This window comes from Falco punctatus (assembly GCF_963210335.1).
Source record: "Falco punctatus genome assembly, chromosome: 12".
In the NCBI taxonomy this organism is placed as follows: Eukaryota; Metazoa; Chordata; class Aves; order Falconiformes; family Falconidae; genus Falco; species Falco punctatus.
The window spans coordinates 11,806,104-11,829,017 of NC_137592.1; the positions used below are offsets into that span (position 1 = coordinate 11,806,104).

Here is a 22,914-nt window from a genome sequence, read left to right on the forward strand (position 1 = left end):
GCATTTCTTGCAGAGTATATATAACCAGTAATAGCATTACTCCAAGTTGTGTAGCGTGGATCTGATTAAAATGTAATGAGGTAGGTATACCTTTATGCAATAAGAACTTCTGAAAAAAATTGTTAGTAATACATAAATCAGAAAAGTCCTCATGTCTTTTTCTCCTCAGAAGTTGACTACTGCAACCATAACAATTTATAGCTCTTAGGTTTATGTACACCAATAACTTGGTCTATCTGGGGAGCAGTGATGCAGCAGAACAAAGTATTCTGTTATGCAGACACCCTCTTGCCCTTCTGGCAGCAGAGGACAAAGGCCAGTCCATGCATTACCTTCCTGTACCTGCCTTTCTTTAGGGGTTTGGAAAGACAATCTGCATTTGCGGAAGTCTGTGGATACTTCCTTACAGAAAGACCCAAAGATGTTTGTATTTCATGCTTTTGGTTTTTTGAAGCCTTGGAAAACAGCTGCAGTGATTACACTTCGTGATTGCTACATGTTGTCTTCTCTTTCGAATCTAAGTATACCAGTGAAGCTTTTTGTGAATGCTGACATACATTTCCAACACCAAAGGAATGTATTTGATTGGTGTTAGAACTTACCCGGAAGATGGGGTTCCTTGGAATATCTTCCTCTTTGCAAGATAAAGTCCAAAAAAACGATCTTGGGCTAAGCTTTCCCACAGTCCCACATCTTGACGTGAATATCAAAGAACCACCATCTAACACTTTTTGCTGAGATGAGTCCTCTTTGCATGTCCCCTTCTGGAAATTCTCTTGTCACAGGTTGCAGATGTCATACGTGACAGACAGGACACTAATGTGCGTGTTGTACATCATACGTCAGCCAGGCTGTATCAGATCCAGACAGAGGGGTGCTCAGCACACTGCCTGGAAGCTGAGCTCAAAGCCTGCACTGGAATAGGTATTGCATGCTAGCATCACAGGCAAACCAGCATCAAAGTGCACGAATGCATTTTGCAGATGCTGAGGGATTTTGAGATCACTGCACTGCTGCTTGGCGTCCGAGTCACCATTCCATCATTTTCCTTGCTTTGGCCAGGGGACAGGCAAAGTGGGGGCAAAATGCAGTGCCAATCCCATAGCAGTGAGCCACCGTAGCATGCTTGGAGGGGCTATCTGCAGGTGATAGCAGTCACTGCGTTACCTTTCGTTAGGTCAGCTGCGTCAGCATCCCCTTTCTGAAGGCAGCACTGTTTCCATCCTTCCTTGCAGGAGCTCAGAACTGTCTTTGACAGACAGGTGGGAGCTTGTCCTGTTGCTAGCATGACATCTGACCCCTTTTTGCCTGTGCCTTAAGTGGTATAGTACTGTGGATAGTCCTTGTATAGTTTAAATTATTAGGTGCAGTTTAAAACTACTTTCCACAGCTGCTAGCTCAGTCAAACAGACTCGGGAGGGAGCGGAATAAAGCATTTTTTTCTTCATTATTATTACTTTGAATTCTTAAGTAAATTGTTCTTTTCTGCATTTCTACCAAATCTGTTCTGTCCTCATTTTCCCTAGTTTCACAGTTAACTGGGGCTGTTAGAGTGAATGCTTAGCAGAAATGGAAATCTTAAATCAGTAGGAGAGAATATTTGCTAGAGAACAAATTCTGACTTTGTGTGAGTGTTTAAATCAGAAAGGCATGCTGAGAGTATTACCAATCCCATCAGAAAACTGGAACAGACCACAAAACCCAAACATGCCTTTAAGTGGCACACATTTCTGAATGGTAATAGTACACTTATTTGACAAGTGACAGAATGAGTGTAATTTTGGGACACTGTTTGACAAATAAATCTGAGAAGGTGGGAAAGGAAGTAAGCTATTCACAAAACATTCATCCGCAAAATGATCGCGTTTATGAACAAATAATCTCTCCACACGTTGTCAAGTCTAAAACATGATGACTCTTCTCCTTCATGCCAAAACTGGCAGTGTGCCCTGGATATGGTATCGTGTATGCATAATTAGCAGCAAAGACTAAAAACAAAGCAGGGTCACTTCACAGTTGCAATAGTTAATGACAGCTTTCCAAATTCTCTAGGTTTTAATAATGTTTTAAATGAAGTTTTCAGGTCTGAAAACCTTTTACAGCAAACCTCTTCAGATAGGCATTTATGCTTTTGTATAGGTAGCTGTATCAGTAATTGACTTCATTCATGCCTGCTCTATATCTAGATGCTCAGTCCAATTTCTGTCTTGGAGATAAGGTTATTTTGCTCAGGGAAAAGCGTAGCTTGTCTTACGACACTGCCTTCAACTTTTGCTCTCATTTCTTCAATTCATCTACTTAAGGTTCCATGTATATTTTAAACTGCAGATGGGTGAGGTGTAACACCCATTTTTCTAATTCATTCTTGTCAGATTTTACAAGTAAAAGCCATGCAACAATGTCTCATAAGAACAAGTTTAGGTATAAAGCATAATAAGCTATCTTAGCTGGGCACAGATGCAGTCATCTATTGGAAATGTGGATGATCAGCTCGGAGCTATCAATTCCCTCATACCAAATTTAACTCTGCAAAAACATAAATTGAATGTTAACAATGAAACTGCCTGCAGCCTCAGGTGTTTACTGCTTGTTCAAAGGCAATCTCAGGTACATGAGAGAAAAACAGAGTATATCTGGGTGCTCAGGCTTGAGTGATTTGGCAGAAATCCGTGTAAAATTGTTGTGCTCCCTTTTAGCTAGTCCAAGAGTTAAACAATCTGTTTTCAGCAGCGAGATTTTCAATATCCTGAGTCACTCTGGCTGGCTGCTTTTTGGTGGTTACTGTGCGCAGGCTGGCAGGCAGCACGCTGATGCAGGACTTTGTCAACAGGGTTTCGGTCCCTGACCACCACCAGCTTGCTTGGCAGCCTTCCTGTGCCTCCCCCAGAAATCATGGATAACACCACCAGCCTCCTTTGTGGAGCACTTTAGCAACTGTGGATTAAAATGCTCTATTAGGGGGTATTACTACAGGGGATGGCTTATTAGTGAATAATATAAGGGTACCACAACATTTTTAATATTGCTGTCCATCCTATTCCTCCGACCCCCCAATGTCTGCAAATGTGGTACCAAGTACTTTCCTGTGGGTATCTGAGGGGGTAAAGGTGACTCTTAGCTGTTCAGTGTTTAGCATTTATCCATAGTCATTTAACCTGTACTACTCTGATACTGCCAGTCTCACAGCACCTGCTCTCAGTCCTGCCCTGTGTTAATGAACTTCAGTAATTGGATGTTATCTGTGTATTTTGCCACTTGAAAAGGGCCAGCACCTCTTGTTGACAAGCAGCCCATATCAGACAGCCTTACAGCTTAGGGGAGGAAATGTGGTGATTCCTCTCTGAACCTTATGTTGGGTGAAAGTACTCAGTTTCTTCCAATTTGCTATTTTTCCCTCTTTCAGCCACGTTTTGATCTCATTTGGAACCTGGCCTTCCTCACCAGGATTACCTTAAGGTGCTGGGGCTGGATTTTGGGTTGGTTGGGTTGGGTTTTCCCCCATATGCTCTTATGAGTGAATATTGCTGGCAGCTTGCAAAATATGAAACTAGTTCTCTCGGTTTTTCTGTGTTACTGAGATGCCACCTGGTGACACCAAGGTCTTACAGCACCTCGAAGTTCAGAGGTTTCTTTGTGGGCTCTTGATCCACCTGTGATCTGAGGCGCACACTGCAGCTGAGGAGATCCCTGCCCTGGCTGAGCGTCAGAGCTACTGCTGTGCTTCCTCGCCTTGCAGCTTCAGCCTTCGTCCTTGTGCTGTCAGGCTCTGGGGGAAGGCAGGCAGGGAGGTTGTTTGGTTTGAGGTGTTCTTTTGGTTGGCGTGGTTTGCTTTTTGGTAGTTTTTTTGTATCGTGGTTTTGTTTTTTAAAAAATATTCAGTCAATATAGTCAGCAACGGCAGACCAGCACATCAGTCTGGTGGCGCAGAGATCTGGTGTCCCATAGTCACTGCTCCAGCTGATAGCACTTTTATGTGACCCTGGTTTGTAGCTCCGTGATTTACTGAGAATTGTGTTCCTCCAGGTTTTTTATCACAGTATTAATACGGTCTACTACCCAGACAGATCAGACATTTTAGGGGCTGGATATGCCAGCACAGGTTCTCCGCTTGCTTTGGTTAAACGGAATGGGCCTACATGCAGAAGTCGTACCCACTCTGTCACCTTATGTCCCTCAATGCTCCCCTCATCCGCACCCTCAGTGTGTGAATGTAGGTCTAAAAAATGATCACAAATACTGTGTCTCTGTCATCTCCATCTAAAATGCGTATTGTTATTTTACATGTTTTGCTCAGTTTTTTTTCCTTAAGATACTTTAACTGAAAACTCCCTTTTCCTCCAGGCTAGGTGAGGAATTTGCTCTGTACGTTCCCAGAAAGTGCGAGTCCGACACCTCGGGGGTAGCCCTCCTATCCACTACACTGTATTGGCAAATCTTTGCTATTTACAACAGAGGTGCCATTTTATTTTCTCTGCCATTTTAGCACTTCATAGTGACAGGGAAAACATTTCTGTGCCTTCTATCTTGAAAACTATCTTACCTTACAGAAGATAGAACTGATGTACGCAAACAACTACTAGGCTTGCACTGCAGACTATCCTGATGCATTCCCAAAGCCCTGCTCCTCCAGTGCCCTGTTGTGCCTGTTTATGTATAATACCTAGACTCAGACAAAAGCCAGAAACAATTCCTGACTTAAACTGCGTGCAGCTGTTGGGAACGAGACTTGATTAAGAAACATTGTCACCTAGTGGCCAGAATAAGATGTATTTATTATTATTGATCTTATCCTTATAACGAGATATATCTAAAATATATGTATGTATCTTAGCGTATCTTTGCACCAGTGACTATTTCTGGTTAATACCATATGCCAACGTGTCAGCTCTTCCTGGTTCAAAAGCTCTTTAGTAAACCATGTGTATTTGCCAAGCAAGCCAGAGCAGCAGCAGCTTGGCAGTTTTGCAGAGAAAAGTTATTTAAAGGAAATTGCTCCACAGAAAACGCAGTTCATCATGGCATACAGGGACTGCCCCATCAGCCACCTCCCCTCCCACTCCAGACTACCCAGAGCACCTCACCAGGCGGTAAGTACCCAGCCTCTCTGTTTGGAGAACAAGCACTTTGCTCATTGGTGTTTCAGCTTGTGATGCTCCCAGATGGCCTGGAGGTTCAGAGGCAATTTCCTCCCCTCCCTTTCTAGCCAAGGCAGCCCAGCAGTGAAGTGCTGGGTTCCAGACATATGGGGTTGTTGACGCTTCCCGAAGGAAGACAGCTGTTCCTCTTGCTACAACATTAAACGTATCAGCTGCCTTTCATCTCATGAACTCCTTTGAATATCCACAGGTGCTGTGCAACACCATCGTGTCATGTCCCTCTTCAGTGCACATATTCACCTCTTACTGTGTCGACATACAGCACCCTTGCCTGGGAAAATCTACTGCTTGTGCCTGGATAGATGTCACGAACGAGTGGTTTAGGTTAAGTCACTTGAAGAGCGGCCCAGGGGAGAGATTGAGATGCACCCCTGTGGATCAACTCTTTTCTCCCTTGCCTGGTAGTAAATGTTGTACCCTGGCATCAACTGTGGGGAACAAAACTATCAGCTGCTGGGCTCCTAAACCTGTCCTAGGCTTCAGGTATGCAAAAGAGGTGGTGTTTGGCTCCACATTGCCGAGGTGAAGAGAGGTCACCTATTTCGGCAGTGGCAGAACTGGTCTAGGGGTGCAAACGGGAGCCACCAACATGGAGCCAGGTGCTGCCCAACCTGCTGCGCAGCCCTGCTGCAGCAGCCACCCTGAAGCCATCCCACATACTGACTAAGCCCCATTTTCAATACTGAGCCCAACACTTATGAGTAAATATTTTGTTAAAACTCATTTGTTTCTATGTCTATGTCATTCCAAAAAGCGGGATGCAACCTACCAGAGTCTTGCACTGATGGGTGAAGCAATAGCCGTGCACTTTTGGAAACTCTAGGTCTCTCCAGCTGAGTAAGCGGCTGGTTTTCACCAGATTTACACTCATCTCCCTTGTGTTTTCCTCATGTAATTGGAGTCAGGCATTTCTGTTCCTGGAGAGTTAAGAGAGAACACAATTGTCTAAAAATAAATTTTAAAGCCTTGAAAGCTTCTGAAAGGTCTGTTTAAATGTTCTCTTCATACAGATTATCAGGTGTATTACTGAAAAATGTTCCCACCTGGGACAGGCTTTGCCGCAAGGAGATCTTAGACTGCTCCGAGAGAAGAAATGTAATCGTATTAGCTGCACGTCTCAGGAGAGGACTGGTAAAGCAGCTCTCCAGCTATGTATGTGAACTTCCCATATCCATTATTCTATACAACATACCTAAACAGCTGCAGCTTTTGGCAGATTGTTTCTAGTCTCTGCTATACTCTACCACTCTTTCCCCTTTCCTTTTTTTCCCAGGTGTTGCATTTCAAGAATTTCATCTGTCCACTTAGGAAAAAAAAAAAAAATCTCTAGGCCTTTAAACCGTGGATCTTCAGTAGATGCAGCAGCAGCTCTTTGTGTTTGTTCTGTTTTACCGCCGGAGTTATTCACTTGTTCCTGCTTCTGAAATGTACCCAGCTACTTAAAAAGGCTTTGTGCATAGGCTTTCCAGTGGATACTCTGGTTGAATATGTTTCTAATTGAACAAAAGGGTAATTTTGGAAGAGACATCACACATTTACACACCAAACTACTTCTTGCTTTATGTGCTTTTTGATTTAATGGATTTAATTATTATTTTTTTTTCCAGGCTGGCTGTCTTGGTTTGGAAACAGTATTGTGATTTTTGTCCTGTATAAACAAAGACATGTTCTGCAGCCCACCGACTACCTCACATTTAACTTGGCTGTATCAGATGCTAGTATCTCTGTGTTTGGTTATTCACGGGGGATCATTGAAATCTTCAACGTCTTCAGGGATGATGGATTCATTATCACATCAATATGGACTTGCCAGGTAAGACTGGATTAAGCTTAATTAGACAAAATAGGTGCACCTATTTCTATGTATATGCTATATATAAATAACCAGAGAGGCTCAAAAGAGTGAAAAGAAATACTGACTGACCTTCCAAAAGGACAGCGTTCTTTTGTTACATCTATAAATCCATGCTTTTGATCAGGTTTGACCAATTTTCAGTGATTTTTTTCTATCTATTTGCAATAGTTGCTGCTAGTTTGGGCGTTTTACTTCATGTCATAGTTCCCACTCGTGTTGGAAAGCTATGGTGTAGGCTCTGCTTGTCTTCAGCTCCCCTGGTCAACCTGGTTGTTGGCACTTTAACATTTGACTTAAAGAATTGTAGACTCTTACTTGGCAAGGTGTGTAGAGCAAATCCTCCACATAGCACTTGGATATACCCATATATTTTAGCATACAACTTCTTGTACTAAATCCATCGTAACTCTTCAGTCTTGCACCTAAATTCTTGGTTGGTTCATAGCCTGTGGTAGGTTGTGTGGCTTAATTTTATGGCACAGTCATCCCTGTACTTGGAGACAGCTTTTCGTTGGAGAACTTGAAAAATGTTGTTATTGTTAATTCTCAGACATACTTATGTAGACAGAATATAAATACATCGCATGGTTAGATAGGCACAAGCCTGACTCCCTGGTGTTTTCGGTAACATCTGTGAGAAAGATTATACTTAGTGTGTCTGTTTCATGAGGGAATCAAAAATCTGAAAATGACAGGATAGCCTGCGGCAAGGTGTAAGAAAGATCATGATGAAGGAAAAGGGAGAGAGAAATAATCCTCTCTTCTTGGGTTGTGGTGGTGGTGGTGTTGTTGAGGTTTTTTTAATTTATTTTTTTTTAAGAGAGGAAGTTGAACTATTGTGCACATAGATGAAAGCACTTTTACAGCCCATGCCCCCTCCTTTTCAATACAAAAGTTCAGTTTACCCAGAGGGGAAGACTTCCCACAGAAGACTGTGAACATAGAAGCTGTAGATTTATCCAAAAAATGATTGTTTTCTTGTTTAAAATGTGTGTTGATAGCCATTTGCCAGAAAATTATTTATCAACATGAAGCTCATTATTTCCTTAGCAAAAATCCCACTATTTATTTCTCCAATGAAAATACCTACAATTGCAGTCTATGGTCTGTTAAGGAGAAACTCTGAGGAAGCTTCTTCAATTATTTTTTTTTATTAATGGAAACCTTTGAAGTCATCAGATAAAGACATACCTGCAAACCGTAAAATTCACACCTACACTTGGAATTAAAAAGACTCCCATTTTCCCTGTATCAGGGAAGACTGGAGCTATGATTAGGAAAGGAAAGGTGAAATCTGGATCTCCAGGTCCAGTTCTAGCTTTGCTGCAGACTTCCTATGTGAGACAGGATAAGCCATTCAGTGTAAAATCCTGAAGCAGGATCCGTGGCATAACTTAACATTTACAACCCAGCAGGCTGAAAGTGGTAACAGTAAATGACCATTTTGCCTCCCCAGCCCAAGCTCTTCCAAGCCCAGTCTGTGCTGTGGCTCCTATTTTGGGCTGGAAACAGCAGCACAGGTAGGAATCAAGGCAGCATGGCACACTGGGTCTGTACCTCTTGATTTGCATGGGAGTCTTCTGTCAGCAGCCTCACAGCTTTCTTCCCTGATGGCTCTGCCTGGAAGTCCCTCTGTGATTGACTTTGAGCTATTTAGAGTCTTGTTATCATGATTTGGTGCTTTTTATTTTCTGTCTGTCTGTCTGTCTGTCTGTCTGTCTGTCTGTCTTTCTGTCTGTCTGTCTTTCTGTCTGTCTGTCTTTCTGTCTGTCTGTCTGTCTTTCTGTCTGTCTGTCTGTCTTTCTGTCTGTCTGTCTGTCTTTCTGTCTGTCTTTCTTGTGTGAAAAGACTGGGATAGAGGTGTGCTTGAACTTAATGTGTGGTGGTGTGCTTAATCTTGCTGTGCTTGAACTGCCTTTACAAGGAGATAAGTGGTCCATAAAGTTCTGGGGGTACCCAGATAGTTTGTTGGTCAAGGTGTGTTAAGTAATCTTATCTGGATCTCCTGGTTTTAAGCAGCATTCATTTGTAAAGCAAGGATATCAGGCAAAGTTTTAAGGTATTGGGATCCAAAAATTTTGTTCAGGATATTAATAATCCATTGGCTTTTCTAAACAGTCTGATTTGCAAAGTATTAAGGTTTCTGCTTTGGTAATCCTCTGTAGGCTCTAAAAGTTGACATTTATTATTTCAAATAGGAACTGATACTGTATAAATGTTAACTAAAAAGTCATGGTAACCTGGAGAAGTCAGTTTGTACTCTGAATAGTTTGAATTGGTTGTGACGTCGAGTGGTTGAGCTGGTTGTGGCTTGTTGAGAGAAAATCATGTAGGATTCCTGTTTCCATCAAGATTTTGTTCTGTGTTGGGAGGGTCTCAGAAACATGTGTAAACCCTGACATCCATTTTCTTGATTATTGAGCTTGACAAAACAAAAGCCAGCGATGAAAAAGTGACTTTTGGAAGTAGAGTGGCTGTTGTTTAGGAAGAATATTGTGCAGAAATAGCAGGAAGCTTCTGCACATAAAAAAGATGTGAACATTTCTGCATGTGTGTGGACAGCCAGCCCAAAGATCATTCTCAAAATGTGCAATGTTGAACAGCAGTAGAGGTTTGATTGCTTTTTTTTTAGTGTTTATAAAACTTGATACATTTGTAGTCTGACCAGAATGGGTTTCACATCTGAAACATGAGGAATGAGGAGCTTGGTGCCAGGAAGGTAAAGCCCATGCTTTTGTCACGGCTCTCCGAAGCTGGTGTCTTGTTCTCACTGCACTCAAGCTCCTCTGCAAGTAGCTGGGATGACAGTTTGGGCTGTTGCACACATGAACGTGGATTTTTTCTTAGTACGGCCTGTGTGTTTTCTCTTACTTGGTTTGTTTTGCTGAGTCCAGAGGAGAGCCTTACTTGGCTTTTTGTCATTGTCCGTTTCACTAAACATTTGCTCCAATTTGATCAGTCAGCTTCTGCTGTCAGGTATGCTTAGGGAAAATTTATTTTCCCAAGATAGCCTGTCATTTCTGTTTATGAAGACATTTCATGAGCTCATCTCATTTAATCCACTTAACTATTTTCCTTTCCTCTGACTCAGGCCTCCTTTTGTGCCCTCAGGTAGTATTTTTCCAAATTAAGGTTCACCATTCCTGGCTGCCCCGGTTAGAGGGAGCGGGGAGAAGACAGGCAGATACTACTTCTCTTTCAAAACAGCCTAGTCTGTGAAAACTCTCTGCAAGAAAAGATGCATCACCATCTAAAAGGACCATCTCATGGCATACCTGCTGAAGGGGACATACATGCGTGCCCCTGTTCTCCTCCTTTGTATGGAAGAAATACCACTATCCTTTCCCCATGCCAAATATTATTTTTCTTTTTGGAGGTCTGACAGAGCTCTCCTGTCAGGAGTGAGGTTGCATGGTAGGTCTGTATCCAGTTGATGCCCCTGATGTATGCTGTGTATGGATATGGTTTTCCAAAGGTGGCTTTTGGACTTTGCTTTCATTTCTTGTTTATCCCTTCCCTGCTCTACCACTGGGTCTTAGTCCTGATCTGGGCAGAGGGAGGACAGTCAGTCTCTAGCACATTCAGTTTTAGCTTCTGGTAATATCATCAGTAAGTAAACAAGTTCGTATAGTAAAGCTGAGGTCAGGGAATGTAAGCCAGTGACCAAGAGCCATCTGTTCCCCCATTGACCATATTTCTAGCGAAAAGCTACCTCAAGGTCCTTCCCGTACGTTTTTTATTGGTATGGTTCTCTGAATTAGAACTTGCTCAGAAACTTGTAAATAACATTGCATGCAAATGTTCTTACATGTAGGAAGTACAGAAATATTAATTCTGTACAGGTAAACACCGCAGTTTCCTCTGAACCTTATTAACAGAAAGTTTTCCCACCAAGGGCCAGCCTGGAAGGACCTGCCTTCCCTCTCTTTTGCTAAAGCTGCTTTGCGCAGTGCAGAATAATAAAGCCATGGAGGGAAGCAGGAGAAAGAGAGAGAAATGACTGTCTCACCTTGTGGTTGGGTTTACTACATAGTCTGAATCCTGCACAGCTTGATGCTTTGACGCTTTATGCAGCACTTCTGTATTTCCGTCTGGCATACCCTGGACAGAAACAACTGGCAGTGTAGTGAGCAGCAGTAAGCCCCACTTTGCATGCAGGTGTTGTTTTAGTCTGTTGTTACCCCCAATACATTTGTGCACAGTTTGCCTGCCAGCACCAGACCTATGGCATATGTGCATCCAAAAGGGCATGGTGTAGCCAGGAGGTCCAAAATTTTCTAGGAGTGTCAGGCTTAGTGTGCAGGCATTGAGGAGTATGTGACCCACGGAAAACTCTGGGATTTCTTGCACTTTAGCAGACTTTTCCAAGTTGCGGTGGTGTAGCTGATCAAGTTGCAGTGGTGTAGTTGATCAAGTTGCCAGCTGAAATCCGAGATAAATGGGGTTCTCTAAAACAACCTAATTAGATGTGCAATAGTCCTGCTTTATCAGTGCTGCTGTTGGGCAAGGAGGGTTCCCCACCTTCCGACGGGTGTCTCACCACTCATGTAGGGAGCTTCTCATTGTCTCTGGCCACACTATTTGTTTGCTTTAAGGACAGTAGAGCATCCCCACGTGACTAATAGCCTTGGGGATTACGTTCCAAGGAATGTGGATCTGAGCACCTTTGGATGAAGAAAAGTGAATCAGTCTCTCCTACACTCTCCGTGGGGGAAAAGGGGGAACAGATCAGAAAACTCTCTGCTTTTCACAGTGACACTGCTTAATTTTTGAAAGGTCTTGCACAGTTAAGGGAAGGATATGGGTGAATACCACGAAATTCCAATCTTTTGCAGCCTGGAGTAAGGCATTAAAAAAATCAAAAGGGAGTTGAGATATGGCCCTTGCCTTGTTCTGTTGGCTACTTTAAGAGCCTCATTTGTTCACCAGCTTTTGCCACATGTAATCTAGGATTGAAGCTTAAAGCCACAACCTGCCTTGCACCAGGCAAGCGGCCAGAGCCTGCAAAGCTGAGCTTTTGTAGATTCAGCTTCCAGTCACTGCTTTTTACTAGCACTTAAAAAATGCAGTATTTTTGGTGTTATGAAATGTTTAGAGGTCTAGTATGACATTCCTAGGAAGAAATAATGTCCATCTTCTGTAAAATCTAGAGGTGGGGATCTGAAATACCAAAAGGAAAATGCAAAAGTAGGAAATTCTGAGATCAGTAAGATGAAAATATATGGGCTTTTTTCAGAAATTCTTGAGGGGAGGGCAGACTTGTTATCTTGAATAAATTATTTTATATTTTATTGATGGCATTTGCTTTCTCAGAACATGCCTTTATCTCTTTTCCTATACACGGATTGTAAAATATTGCTAAATCTTGTCTGAGGAGGAAACAGAAGATTAATATCTTCTTCTTTTAACAAAATGTTCTATAAATTGTCTGATAAATCAAAACACCTAAAGGCATTTATGTTCTTTTATAAATAGAGTAGATTTGAAGAACATTGATTTCTGTCCATTTAATACAACTGATAAAACTAACCAGTTGTTGATTTAGCTACACAGACTATTGACTCTCTTGTCTCCATTTGTGATTTTTTGCACTTATAAATATGAAGACAGTGTTTACGCATTACCGTCTGGGGTGCGGCATTCCCTCACGTTCCGGGTGAGGTGATCGATCAGTGGTAGCTCAGCAGTCAGTGTGACCAGGTAATAAAAGCAATGTCAGATGGAAACAACCACAATGAAACCTCACAGGCTTCTTTTCTCCTACCTTCCCAGTACTTGGAAAATTACTGAAGAAAATGGCAGACAGCATTGCTGCTGCTGCCCAGTATCTGTATGCATTCTTCATCAAACTTCTTCCAGCATAACCATGTCATGTTGCTCCGTCATCAATTCATTTTCTCCTTCACCAAATCATCCTGTTTTCAATGCATTCCATATGTAGCAAGCACTCTTTGCGTACGTCTCAGCCCCACTTCTGCCGAGAGGTTCTCCCCAGCAGCTATCCATGTGAGTACCCTCCTCACCACAGAGTTCTTGCTCGTAAACCCCAGACAAATCCACAAGCTGTTCATCTTCACCCTAGCAACATCTGTTGAGGTGGATAAAGGTTTGCTTTCGCTCACCGTCCCTCCCAGCTAGCGACGGGGAGATGTAGTGATGGTTGCTGTAACCGTCCTTGTTTGCATTGAGAGTACTTGAATGTTCTTCCATGGTTTTCCTCCTCTCCCTGTGAGGAATGCTCTGTGCAGACACTGGTCCTCACGCACAGTGGAGCCAGATCGCATGTTGCAGAAGTACCTTCATCCTCAGCATGGCTTTCTTCAGCAGGCTAACTTTGGTGAAGGTTTCCCATCCAAAGACTGAGTTAACTCGGCCTTGCTTGCTGTAAAAAATCTTGCAATATCACTGTATGTCCCAGTGTCCAAGCATGAAGCTCTAAGGTTGAGGCCGGGCTGGAAGAAAACAGATTTTTTTTCTCTAATTGTAATAGTGCGGGAATGTCTGCTTAGCTGAAAAATGTTCAGCTACCTATCTATAAGATGTAAAAAAAAATTAAACCAAATATAAAAAGGGAGTGAAAAATATTTGATAGTTATTGACTATCCTAGCACAATACTGTGGTGTGATATTTCTGGGATTTTACTTATATATAGCTTATCATTCCTGACATTTCAGTAAGATGAAAATAACCCAAAGTCAAATCGTGGAACTGGCACTAAGAGCATTAACAGATAAAACAGGTGTTAAAAGGTGCTGAAGAAAAGCTGTGTAACATTAGCTCTGTATTCAGCTCACCTTAGCACGCTGATTCACTGTGAAAGGTAGGATGTGGAGACTGATCTATAAAGCAAATTCAAAAAAAGTGTGCCCTTTACTTTGGCTGTGCTGTGCTACAAAAAATCTTGCTCTCCCAGATATGTTTTTCTGAAAAAAAAAAAAAAATCTCAAATACAAACACTAGAATGTATCCTATTCTTGTTTCCTTGCATAACTGAGATTTGGATACTGGAAAAAAAGTGTTGTGGAGCTATTAGTCTTCCCTATTTATTTATTTCTGGTCCATCTTAATATTATCTGATGAGTTTGCACGTTGCAGTCAAAGAGGTAAAAGCAACTCATGTAGACATCTGTGAGCTAAATTTTAATGAGAAAAACACTTCATCTGCAGGGAAGGGGGGAAAAACTGTGCCTTTGCACAAACAGAATCATTAGCAACATAAAAGATCATTTCAGTATAACTAATGCGACTGCAGGGAAGTTATGCCAGTTTTTATTAGTCATGAATTCTCCTCATTTTCCTGTAAATTATTATTTCTGCAGCCAATTGTGACAAATTAGGGAAGTTACATATTTGGTACTTGAAAAATTATGGATGTTCAAACTATCTGTTTTCTTGTTTGCTAAGTCTGATGTATCCCCTTCCATGCCACCCAAGCACTGCATCAAACCACACACCGATGCCTGGAAAAGGGCATTTCTTGCCCGATAGTGATCCTACAGAACCAGGAATTTCCAAAGCCTAAACCTTGATTCCTGCACTAGCTTTTCCTCTCAGAGGACATTCAAACATCCTTTTCCTGTTCCCTTATGTGGAAAATAGTAGCCTTCCTCATTCTTCTGTGCTTATGTATGTTTCTAAGAGATAAATGTCATCTCAAAAAATGCTGTCCATCACTTACCTTCATCGTTCAAGATCTCCTCACCGGGCTAAACAATTTGTGTTGTTCTGGCACCTCCCTGTGTGCCACATCTTCTCACTGACTTTTAAGCAAAATTTCATATGAAACTTAATCACTCTGATAATATCTGCAAGTATCTTAAATAGTCCTACCTCACATTTAGTCATTTTCTATTTGACAGATATATTCCATTAAGTCAACAGACTGCTTGTGTGTAGGAAGCGGTTTGGGTCCTGACCCGGATTCTGTGCTGACTGAACCAATGACAAGATGACTGTTGCTTGCAATAGGCTGTATATGATATGACAGCCAGTATTTCCACACCACTGTCCCTGCAGAAAGGATGATGTGCATCTGGTGGCTTTCCAGATAGCTCTTTAAGGCTAGGGATAACCTGTATCTTTTGCGCTTCCTTCCAGGCTTTCCCTGGGCTACTAGGACTCCTTGGCAATGCACGTGACTCTCCTGTTAGGAGCTGTCAGGTCCAGTTTATCATACACAATAGTGATGTGAAGACCCTTCCAGACCATCCCCTTTTTAGGACTATAAGTGTTTTCTTGGGAAAAATCAGTTATCTTCTGTTTCTCTGGTTATTTTGGTACAGGACCAAGAGAAGACAAGAGTATCAACCTAAGAGGAGATCTCCTAGTAGCCATATAGATTTTTCAGGCTTTCAGGGATGTAGCATGTTCTTGTCTCAGCCACTTAATGGCCCAGTCGGTACCATCACTAACTTGCCATCTGGTAACATCACTAACCTGCCCTCCCTGATGCCTAGGAGCTTTATGAGAAGAATAAATTCACTGGTAGGCATTCAGCCAGCAACCAGAGATGACCTTGTATTAACCTAATGGCAGCTCTGTAAGCAGATTCCAACTTGCTGGGAACAGCACAGACAAGTGTACTTTGGAGAACATGGAGGGTCACTTGTAATCTCTTGAGTTCTCCTGACAGAGCCCATAAACAGTCTGTGGGACCTCTGATTCTCTTGAGACATATAAGCCTCCTGAAACCTTTAACATGATATTCTGAAAAGGCGAAGATAATATTTCTTTACTTTGAAAATAAAAGCACAACTTCAATTGACTTAATGAATCTCAGTTGTTGGGGTAGGATCACCACAAGCCACAAAACCAAGCCTTGCTTTCTGTGGCAATGTAAAGATGAGATGGGTGACTCACGAGGCTGTTTTCTTTCTGTGTAGTTCCTTGTTTATAGTAATGATGCTGCAAACAATAAACAAGTAAGCTCTGAATTAACATCGCCAAAGTGGGGAGGAGTTTTGGCTCAGGCTCAGTAAAGAGCGTTTCACACAGTGTAGCATGGATGTTTCCAGAGGGCAATGCTAGACTTTCCCATCTAGTGCTTCTTAATTTCCTGGCACAATAATTCACAGGACAATGGCAGTGCGGCATTTAACCTGAAGATGGGAATTTTTCCGCTGTATCTGAATCATTGGGTGGTATGAGCTACATGTTTGGTTGCTTCCTCCCCACTCATTCTTCATGGGTGGACAGGACAGACATAAAACCTGCTATGGTCCCACAGAATCAACCCAGAGCTAGAAAGCAGGTGCTCCCAAGCATGTGGAGATGGAGTACTTGAAGTAAGATTATATAATCTGATAAGGCTGTGTAAGGAAATTCTGAAAGAAATGTATATCTATTTGTTAAATGATGTGCACTTGGTGGGGCTGCTACATTCATAATGGTGCTTGTTGATGGGGGCATATGCTAGGAGTATAAATTATGACCTAAGAGGGCTACAACTCTAATAGCAAAAAGTCAGCCCAAAATAAGTATACATTGAATCTCATTTGATTAACCCAGTATATAAACCTAAAATAACTACAAGCAAACAAGTAGATTGATTCTGGATTCCCTAACATTGCTAAAACCAAAGCCTTACCTGCATATACTAACAGCTTGTACTAAATGTACATTTAACTATATAGTATAGTTAGTATAATTCCTTATCTGTACACATAATTGTATAGCCTAAACATTGCATTCCTATTTTTTCCTATCTTTAAAATATATACCATCAATAGAAAGGTTTAATCACTTGCTGAATGCAAAATACCGAGTGTCTGATGTTCTCACTTAATGGTTTGAACTATCTCACCCCGTAGCGTATCAGTTCTCATTGACTATTAGTAAATGAAGTGCCATTTGTGTCAGAGACCTATAATGGCTTAGGTTAATGCAATCACCTCTAAGAAGAGCTACCCTTGAAGCCTGCTGAGACATTTTAAGAGACAGAATGCAACCACAGCAATGCCGCATGAGCAAAAAACATTGTGGAAATTGTGGTAAATGACAGGTCTCTTTCACTTCTTGTATTGTAGGAAATAGTAAAGAAACAATTTGAGTGCTTTAGGAACACTATGCATTGGGAGCTTTAAGTAGTCTCCTGTGAATACGGATTCTGATTATGAACCTTGGTAGTTCTTCCATTTGACAGAGTTACTATAGTCTGGCTGACACATTAATGATATATTGGAGGGATGGGAGAATTATGTTGTCATTAGACTCAAATGGAATATTTTCTCACTGCAAACTTTAAGAACTTGTTAAATTTTAAAGCATACTCTATCCAAAGGTACCTACAATTATTTTTTTTTTTCCAAATGTATTTCTTGAAGATTGATTTAGGGCTTTCTTGTCTCTTGTGGTTGAAGGAGGTTTATTGCCATTATCTATTTGCATTATGATCTTGTAATAATCTGATTTGTATTTAAAAAATATATTCTGAGAGGGCTTATTGCAATAACTGTAAACGGGGATTATTTATCCATTGCATATAAACATTTAAAGTTTATATTTTTCTTTACATATTCATTATCTCAAGAGAAAGACAGAACATTGTGGTTCTGAAGGGAAACAAATGGACGTCAGGGAATTGCAACACATTCTGCAGTTGCCCAGAGGAGGGAGCAACGCAGCCTTTCCGGCTGGTGAGATCAACGTTTCAGCCCAGATGGAAACGTAATAGCTATGCTGTCAATCTGCTTTTGCGCCATTAAACCTTGATTAATCCAATAAGAAGAACAATAGGTTATACTTTACTCTGCTTTAAATGAAGAAAACCCTTATGAATTCAGTAGGGATGCGTAAGTATTAAAGACAGTAGAAGCACACCCAAACTTATAGCTAAAAATTGGATAGTGCACTGGGGATTCCCGACTCCCCCTGTGTTGAAGCAAAGCTTAAGAAAAGAATTTGCATGCGGTAGGAGCTTTTTGTATTGTGGGTTGTAAATAGAACACCAAGAACATTAGTAAGATTTAAAATCAGGCACAAGTACAAAGCAGAAAAAACACAGCCTTTTCTGCAGCTGTGTCTTAGCTTCCAGGCAACATAAAGATAATGAGCAAGTTCTGTGAGTATCTATATACTATACCCAAGAGAATAACACCGGTATAGCACGGAGAGAAAAGCTTTTAAAACTGCAATCTACTCCTGTTTCTAAATGGGTAAGAAGAAAAGCCGGTGGATCAGAATTACCATTACCAGAACTTCATGTCGATGTCAAAATTCACATTGCCTATTAACACTGTTGCTCTTTGGTCATAATTAATAACAAGGAGGACAAAATTGCATTACACAAAAATGAAGGAAATATTATGACTGTGTAAGGAAGGAGCTGGCTGCGGGGTAGGATAAAAGAAAAAAAACGGAACTGGGGAAGGGGAAAAGCATCAATATTTGAAAGTAATTAAATGTTATCTACTGTTCTAGTATTTCTTTGGCTGTCATTGCATATATCTTTAAAGATGCAGAAAACTGGGAATATCATGTATTTTTGTTACCTACATATGTTAATAACTCTGCCTATAGAAATCAGGACTACGCTAAATCAGTTTTTCTATTGCTAACTCCTTTGGGTTCCAAGCAGTCACTTTGGTTGCTACCTACAGTCAGTGTTGTCTGTTCAGGAGCAGAAAAAGTAGCAGAGATCTTTCTTCCATATACAGTAGGTGTGTGCTTGAAGAAGGCTAGCTACAGCTAGAGTAAATTCTCTCATTTTCTTCTGAAGACATATATCTAAGTGATACTAATATAAAAGTGCTGCAGAATCAATAGGCTTGCTGGGAAATGGCAGATGTGTAGCTAGGCTCAAGAGCTAACTCCTCGCCAATGGAAGTCTGGCAGGGACAATATTGGCTTGAGGCTCCTGCACCCAAAGCAGCCCTAATCCTGTTGGATGCTCTCTTGTGTTTTAATGTTCTGGACCCCATGGCTTCTGCCTGGGCTGCTCTGCAGCTTAAGAACTATCTCATTTACGTCCTTTATTAGTTTCATCCTGGCACTCTTGTCATCCCCAGAGCTCACTCTCCTCCTTGGCATTTCACCATGTTACCTATTCAAAACCACTGAGCCTGTGGCTAGCATGGCACCCCTGGGAGATTGCTGCCACTTTAGCCACTTACTAGCCATATGGCCCTGGTCAAATCTCTGGTGACAATCTCCCAGACTAGCAGAAGCAACAGTATTTTGATCTGCTGAAATGCTGCTATGAAATAGTATGAAAATGAGATGTGGTGCTGACAATGGCTTGGTCCTGTGAACTATGTTGATTTAGGTAAAACTGTATGTTTTCAGCAAGACACCATTCCAAAAAAAAAAAAAAAAAAAAAAAACCAAACCAAAAACGAACACTTGGCTTGTTCTTTCTTTCATCTTAAATGGTAAAGGGCAAGAGTATTTTTAGACCCACTTCTCTTCTAAGCATGCTCAAAGGCTGTTTGAACTAATCACTTAATATAATTGTCTCTCTTTGGTCTGCATCAGGGAAGGGGGTGGGAGGATAACGGTCACATCTGCAGGTGATAAGACATACAGTAATGTATTTCAGAAAAACTCAACCAGCTTCAGCATAGAAGGGCTATGATACACACTAAGAACCTTGTCTTTCTACTTTAGTATTCAATCTCATAGCACTTTATACTTAATTTCAAAGAGTTTATTTGCATCCCTGCTGAAATACTGCTTCCTTTCCAGTCTAATAACTAATGTTACGCATCCTAGTTTCTCAGTAGTCCTTGGCCATGCTGTTTTCCCTGTCTATGAAGCATTGTTAGAGCAAACGGAGACGCAGCAGCTGTTTGCATCAATAAGGCTAATGAAATGCAGAACACATTTGCATATCCAGGTACTTACACCAATCTCCACAGCACACAGAAGGCCAAATTCAGCCAAGTGTAGCTTTCAGCAAGTATCCAAAACACACAAGGAAGTCTTTTTCCTGGTGTAAACATGGTTGCGTTTATACACTAAACATGAGCTGACTGTAGGCAGAGCACAGGTGGGTGTAGACTGTTGTAGTAGCAAATCTGGCATGCATTGAAAATGTGGTGGATCTGTAAAAGTTGCCATTAAGTACAGCGTCAATATAAAGATAGTGGTAGCAAGAAAGACTGACAGTGAAAGAAATGACGAAGCAGCCCTTTCCTAACCCTTCACCCAATTTCATTTATACAATCTGCCATGGTCTCAGCTTTAAGCCTGGATTAAAGCCCCAGATTCAAGGCTGGGATAAACAGAATTCCACGGGATGTGTGCCCATTCACACAGAGTTGGTTCACCGTAGAATAATGATGTGCCTTTCCACTGATAATTTTACCACTTGAATGCCAAGTTACAGTCCAGAGACACTTGCTTAATATTCCTGCTTCACTTGGTGTAAAACTGGCACCTCCAAGAGCTCCTCTGCTCTGGCCTGTTTGGTGTATCATTGCAAGCTTTCAAAAAAAAGGACTGCCTTCAGCGTTTTGCCTGGATCATTTCCCAGTCGTATAGTGCTCCCGAGCAGATGGCTACATCCATCTCCACTACCGTCAGCAGCAACTTCCTTCCTAAGCCCTAAGTGCAGCTAGCAGAGTTGTAGCCACCCTGTGCACGTACTGCTGAGACACTGACGTCAGCGGGAGCCTACACAGCCGTATGGCTCTGCCTGCGTCAGTCAGAGGTGGTGAGGATCAGTGATTAATAAATAGCAGGCAATGAGGAGTACCAACATTGAGGCTCAATCTATTGGAACCATTTAGCTTTGGATGGCTTTACTTATTTTTTTTAAACAGCTTTTCTCAGCCAAGCCCATTACCTCCCATGTTCTTTCCTCTTTGGCCTAAATTTCATGGGTTCAGTTTGCATGGTTGTTCTGCCTAAGTGGGGCAGCTGCATCCAGTGCATTTTTGCCTATTCAGGGCTTTTCTTCTTTTCAGTTCAGCCTTTTTCTCCTTCATTTGGCAAGTTATTTCAGGGAAGCATAGATGTAAGGGAATCTTTGCTTGTTTATTTTATGTACGTGACAGAACACTTATATAATTTCTGAACATTTACTTGCTCACTGATCCTATAGAAGATAACTGCACCTGACATTTTACACTTCCCTGCTAGTTGGGTTTCTGGAAAAACTTTTGAGAGCATGAACATGAAAATGACAGGAGCAATCCCTGTGGTTCTTTTCTGCTTCAGCTCTCTGCAGTAAAAGAACATCCTGCACTGCTTTGTTTTTCAGGTTGATGGCTTCCTGACACTTCTTTTTGGCCTGGCTAGTATTAATACCCTTACAGTAATCAGCGTGACTCGCTACATCAAGGGCTGCCATCCTGAAAGAGGTAAGGAATAAAGGCAAGTCCAGTTCTGCCTTCACTGAACCTGGTGCAAATCTGTATTTCTTTCAGTCACGGGCTATATCAAATATAAATTAGATATAATGGAAACCAAAACGTAATGCACTCATTTACATTACAAACATGTTTGCATAGAATCTTTCAAAGGTAACCCTAATAAGAGCAAAATTATTACTAGCACACTTTGGTCACCATGGGTTATATTCACCCTTGTGCCAAAGATACTACAGGTCCTGCTGACCCCTCTATATTCTTCAAAATGCAACTTAAACGACTTCTAAGTGATACATACATTGTTGTCTGGATCTCACTGTAAACAACAAATTTCATATTCTGTGAGATTATGTTTGGGAAGAGTCCAGTTGTTGATAAGATCCTTGGTTTGGAAGGCTGCCCTACCTACAAACATTTTTACTCTTCAGGGTGTTTTGCCAGGGTTTGTGCACAGCAGGCATCATGGGCTGCTTTAGATAGCGCTGGGAACATTCAGTCTGTGCATCCTGCCTCCAGCTTTTGTAGCACTGCGCAGCCTGCCAGCCCCACGTACCTCTCTGGCCTCTCCTCAGCTGACAGTTTCACACCATGGGAGATGAAAACTACTCCTACCACCCCCAGAACTGACCGTGACTCAACTCTACCCAGACAATCCCTGTCTCCCACCTCTCTCCCAGATCTGCAAAGCATCATCACCACAACCTCACACCCACACTTCTTCCTTTTCTCGTGCCCTGTTGATCTGTAACCTGAATATCTCAAACCACCACTGTTCATTACTCTCTCCAGTGCTAGAAACCTTTTACTAACCACTCCTGGTTTTTTCAATTTCATTTTTTTATTAAGCTTCGGTATAAATGCCTCTGTAAAGACATACGAGTGTCCTGCTGTGCAAATCTGGTCTGAAATCTTTTACATGTTTCCTGCCCTGTGAAGCCCTCATTAGCAAGTCTGTATGAACATGCCATCATCTCCCCTTTTTGTATCACCACACTCACCCGAGGAGCAGAAACCTTTCCTTACCATTCATCCTGGACCTCCTGAAAACCCTGGATTCCACTGAAAGCCTTATGCTTTATACCTACACCTTCTATAAATCCTCCCTAGTCTTCCTTTCACCCATCCTTAGGTAGTGCATTATCAATTTTCATGCCTTTGTAATGACTGGTTTACACCATCTTTTGGGCAGGAACCTATTAATACCCGCAGGTGAAGCATGCATAAATAGCCTGGAGTCATCATATGAGTTTTTCTCTCTAATAGCATGAAGGGAAAGAACTTCTGCAGGGAGGTCTTTTTTCCACAGGAAGTTCTTCCATAGTTTGTTGTAATGATAGACTAATTGAAATTAATTTTCAGCACAAACTTCTGTTGGAGCTGCTAGAATTTGGCTGTGACATATTCTACATCTTATATTCATTGTGTATTATGAAGTCATACTTAAAACACATTTCTCTTTTGCAAGACTGCATCACGTGTTCATCTGAGGGTGTACACCATTTATGTTTGCGTCTTGAGGAAATCAGAACAAGCAGCCAGTATAACTTTACAGAAATGTTGGGGAACAGAAACTGGTGGATGCATGGATATTTC

General features: G+C 41.6%; 1 protein-coding gene across 1 annotated transcript in view; it reads left to right on the plus strand.

Moving 5' to 3' along the window:
* The first annotated feature begins 231 nt into the window (after positions 1–231).
* LOC308072291 (visual pigment-like receptor peropsin) overlaps positions 232–22,914 on the plus strand; it is a 29,156-nt gene continuing 6,473 nt past the window's right edge. The window contains exons 1-3 of the mRNA XM_080408947.1: positions 232–6,665; positions 6,764–6,969; positions 21,213–21,312. Of these exons, the coding sequence (XP_080265073.1) occupies positions 6,644–6,665; positions 6,764–6,969; positions 21,213–21,312 (328 nt within the window). The 5' untranslated portion in view covers positions 232–6,643. The remainder of the gene's footprint in view (positions 6,666–6,763; positions 6,970–21,212; positions 21,313–22,914) is intronic.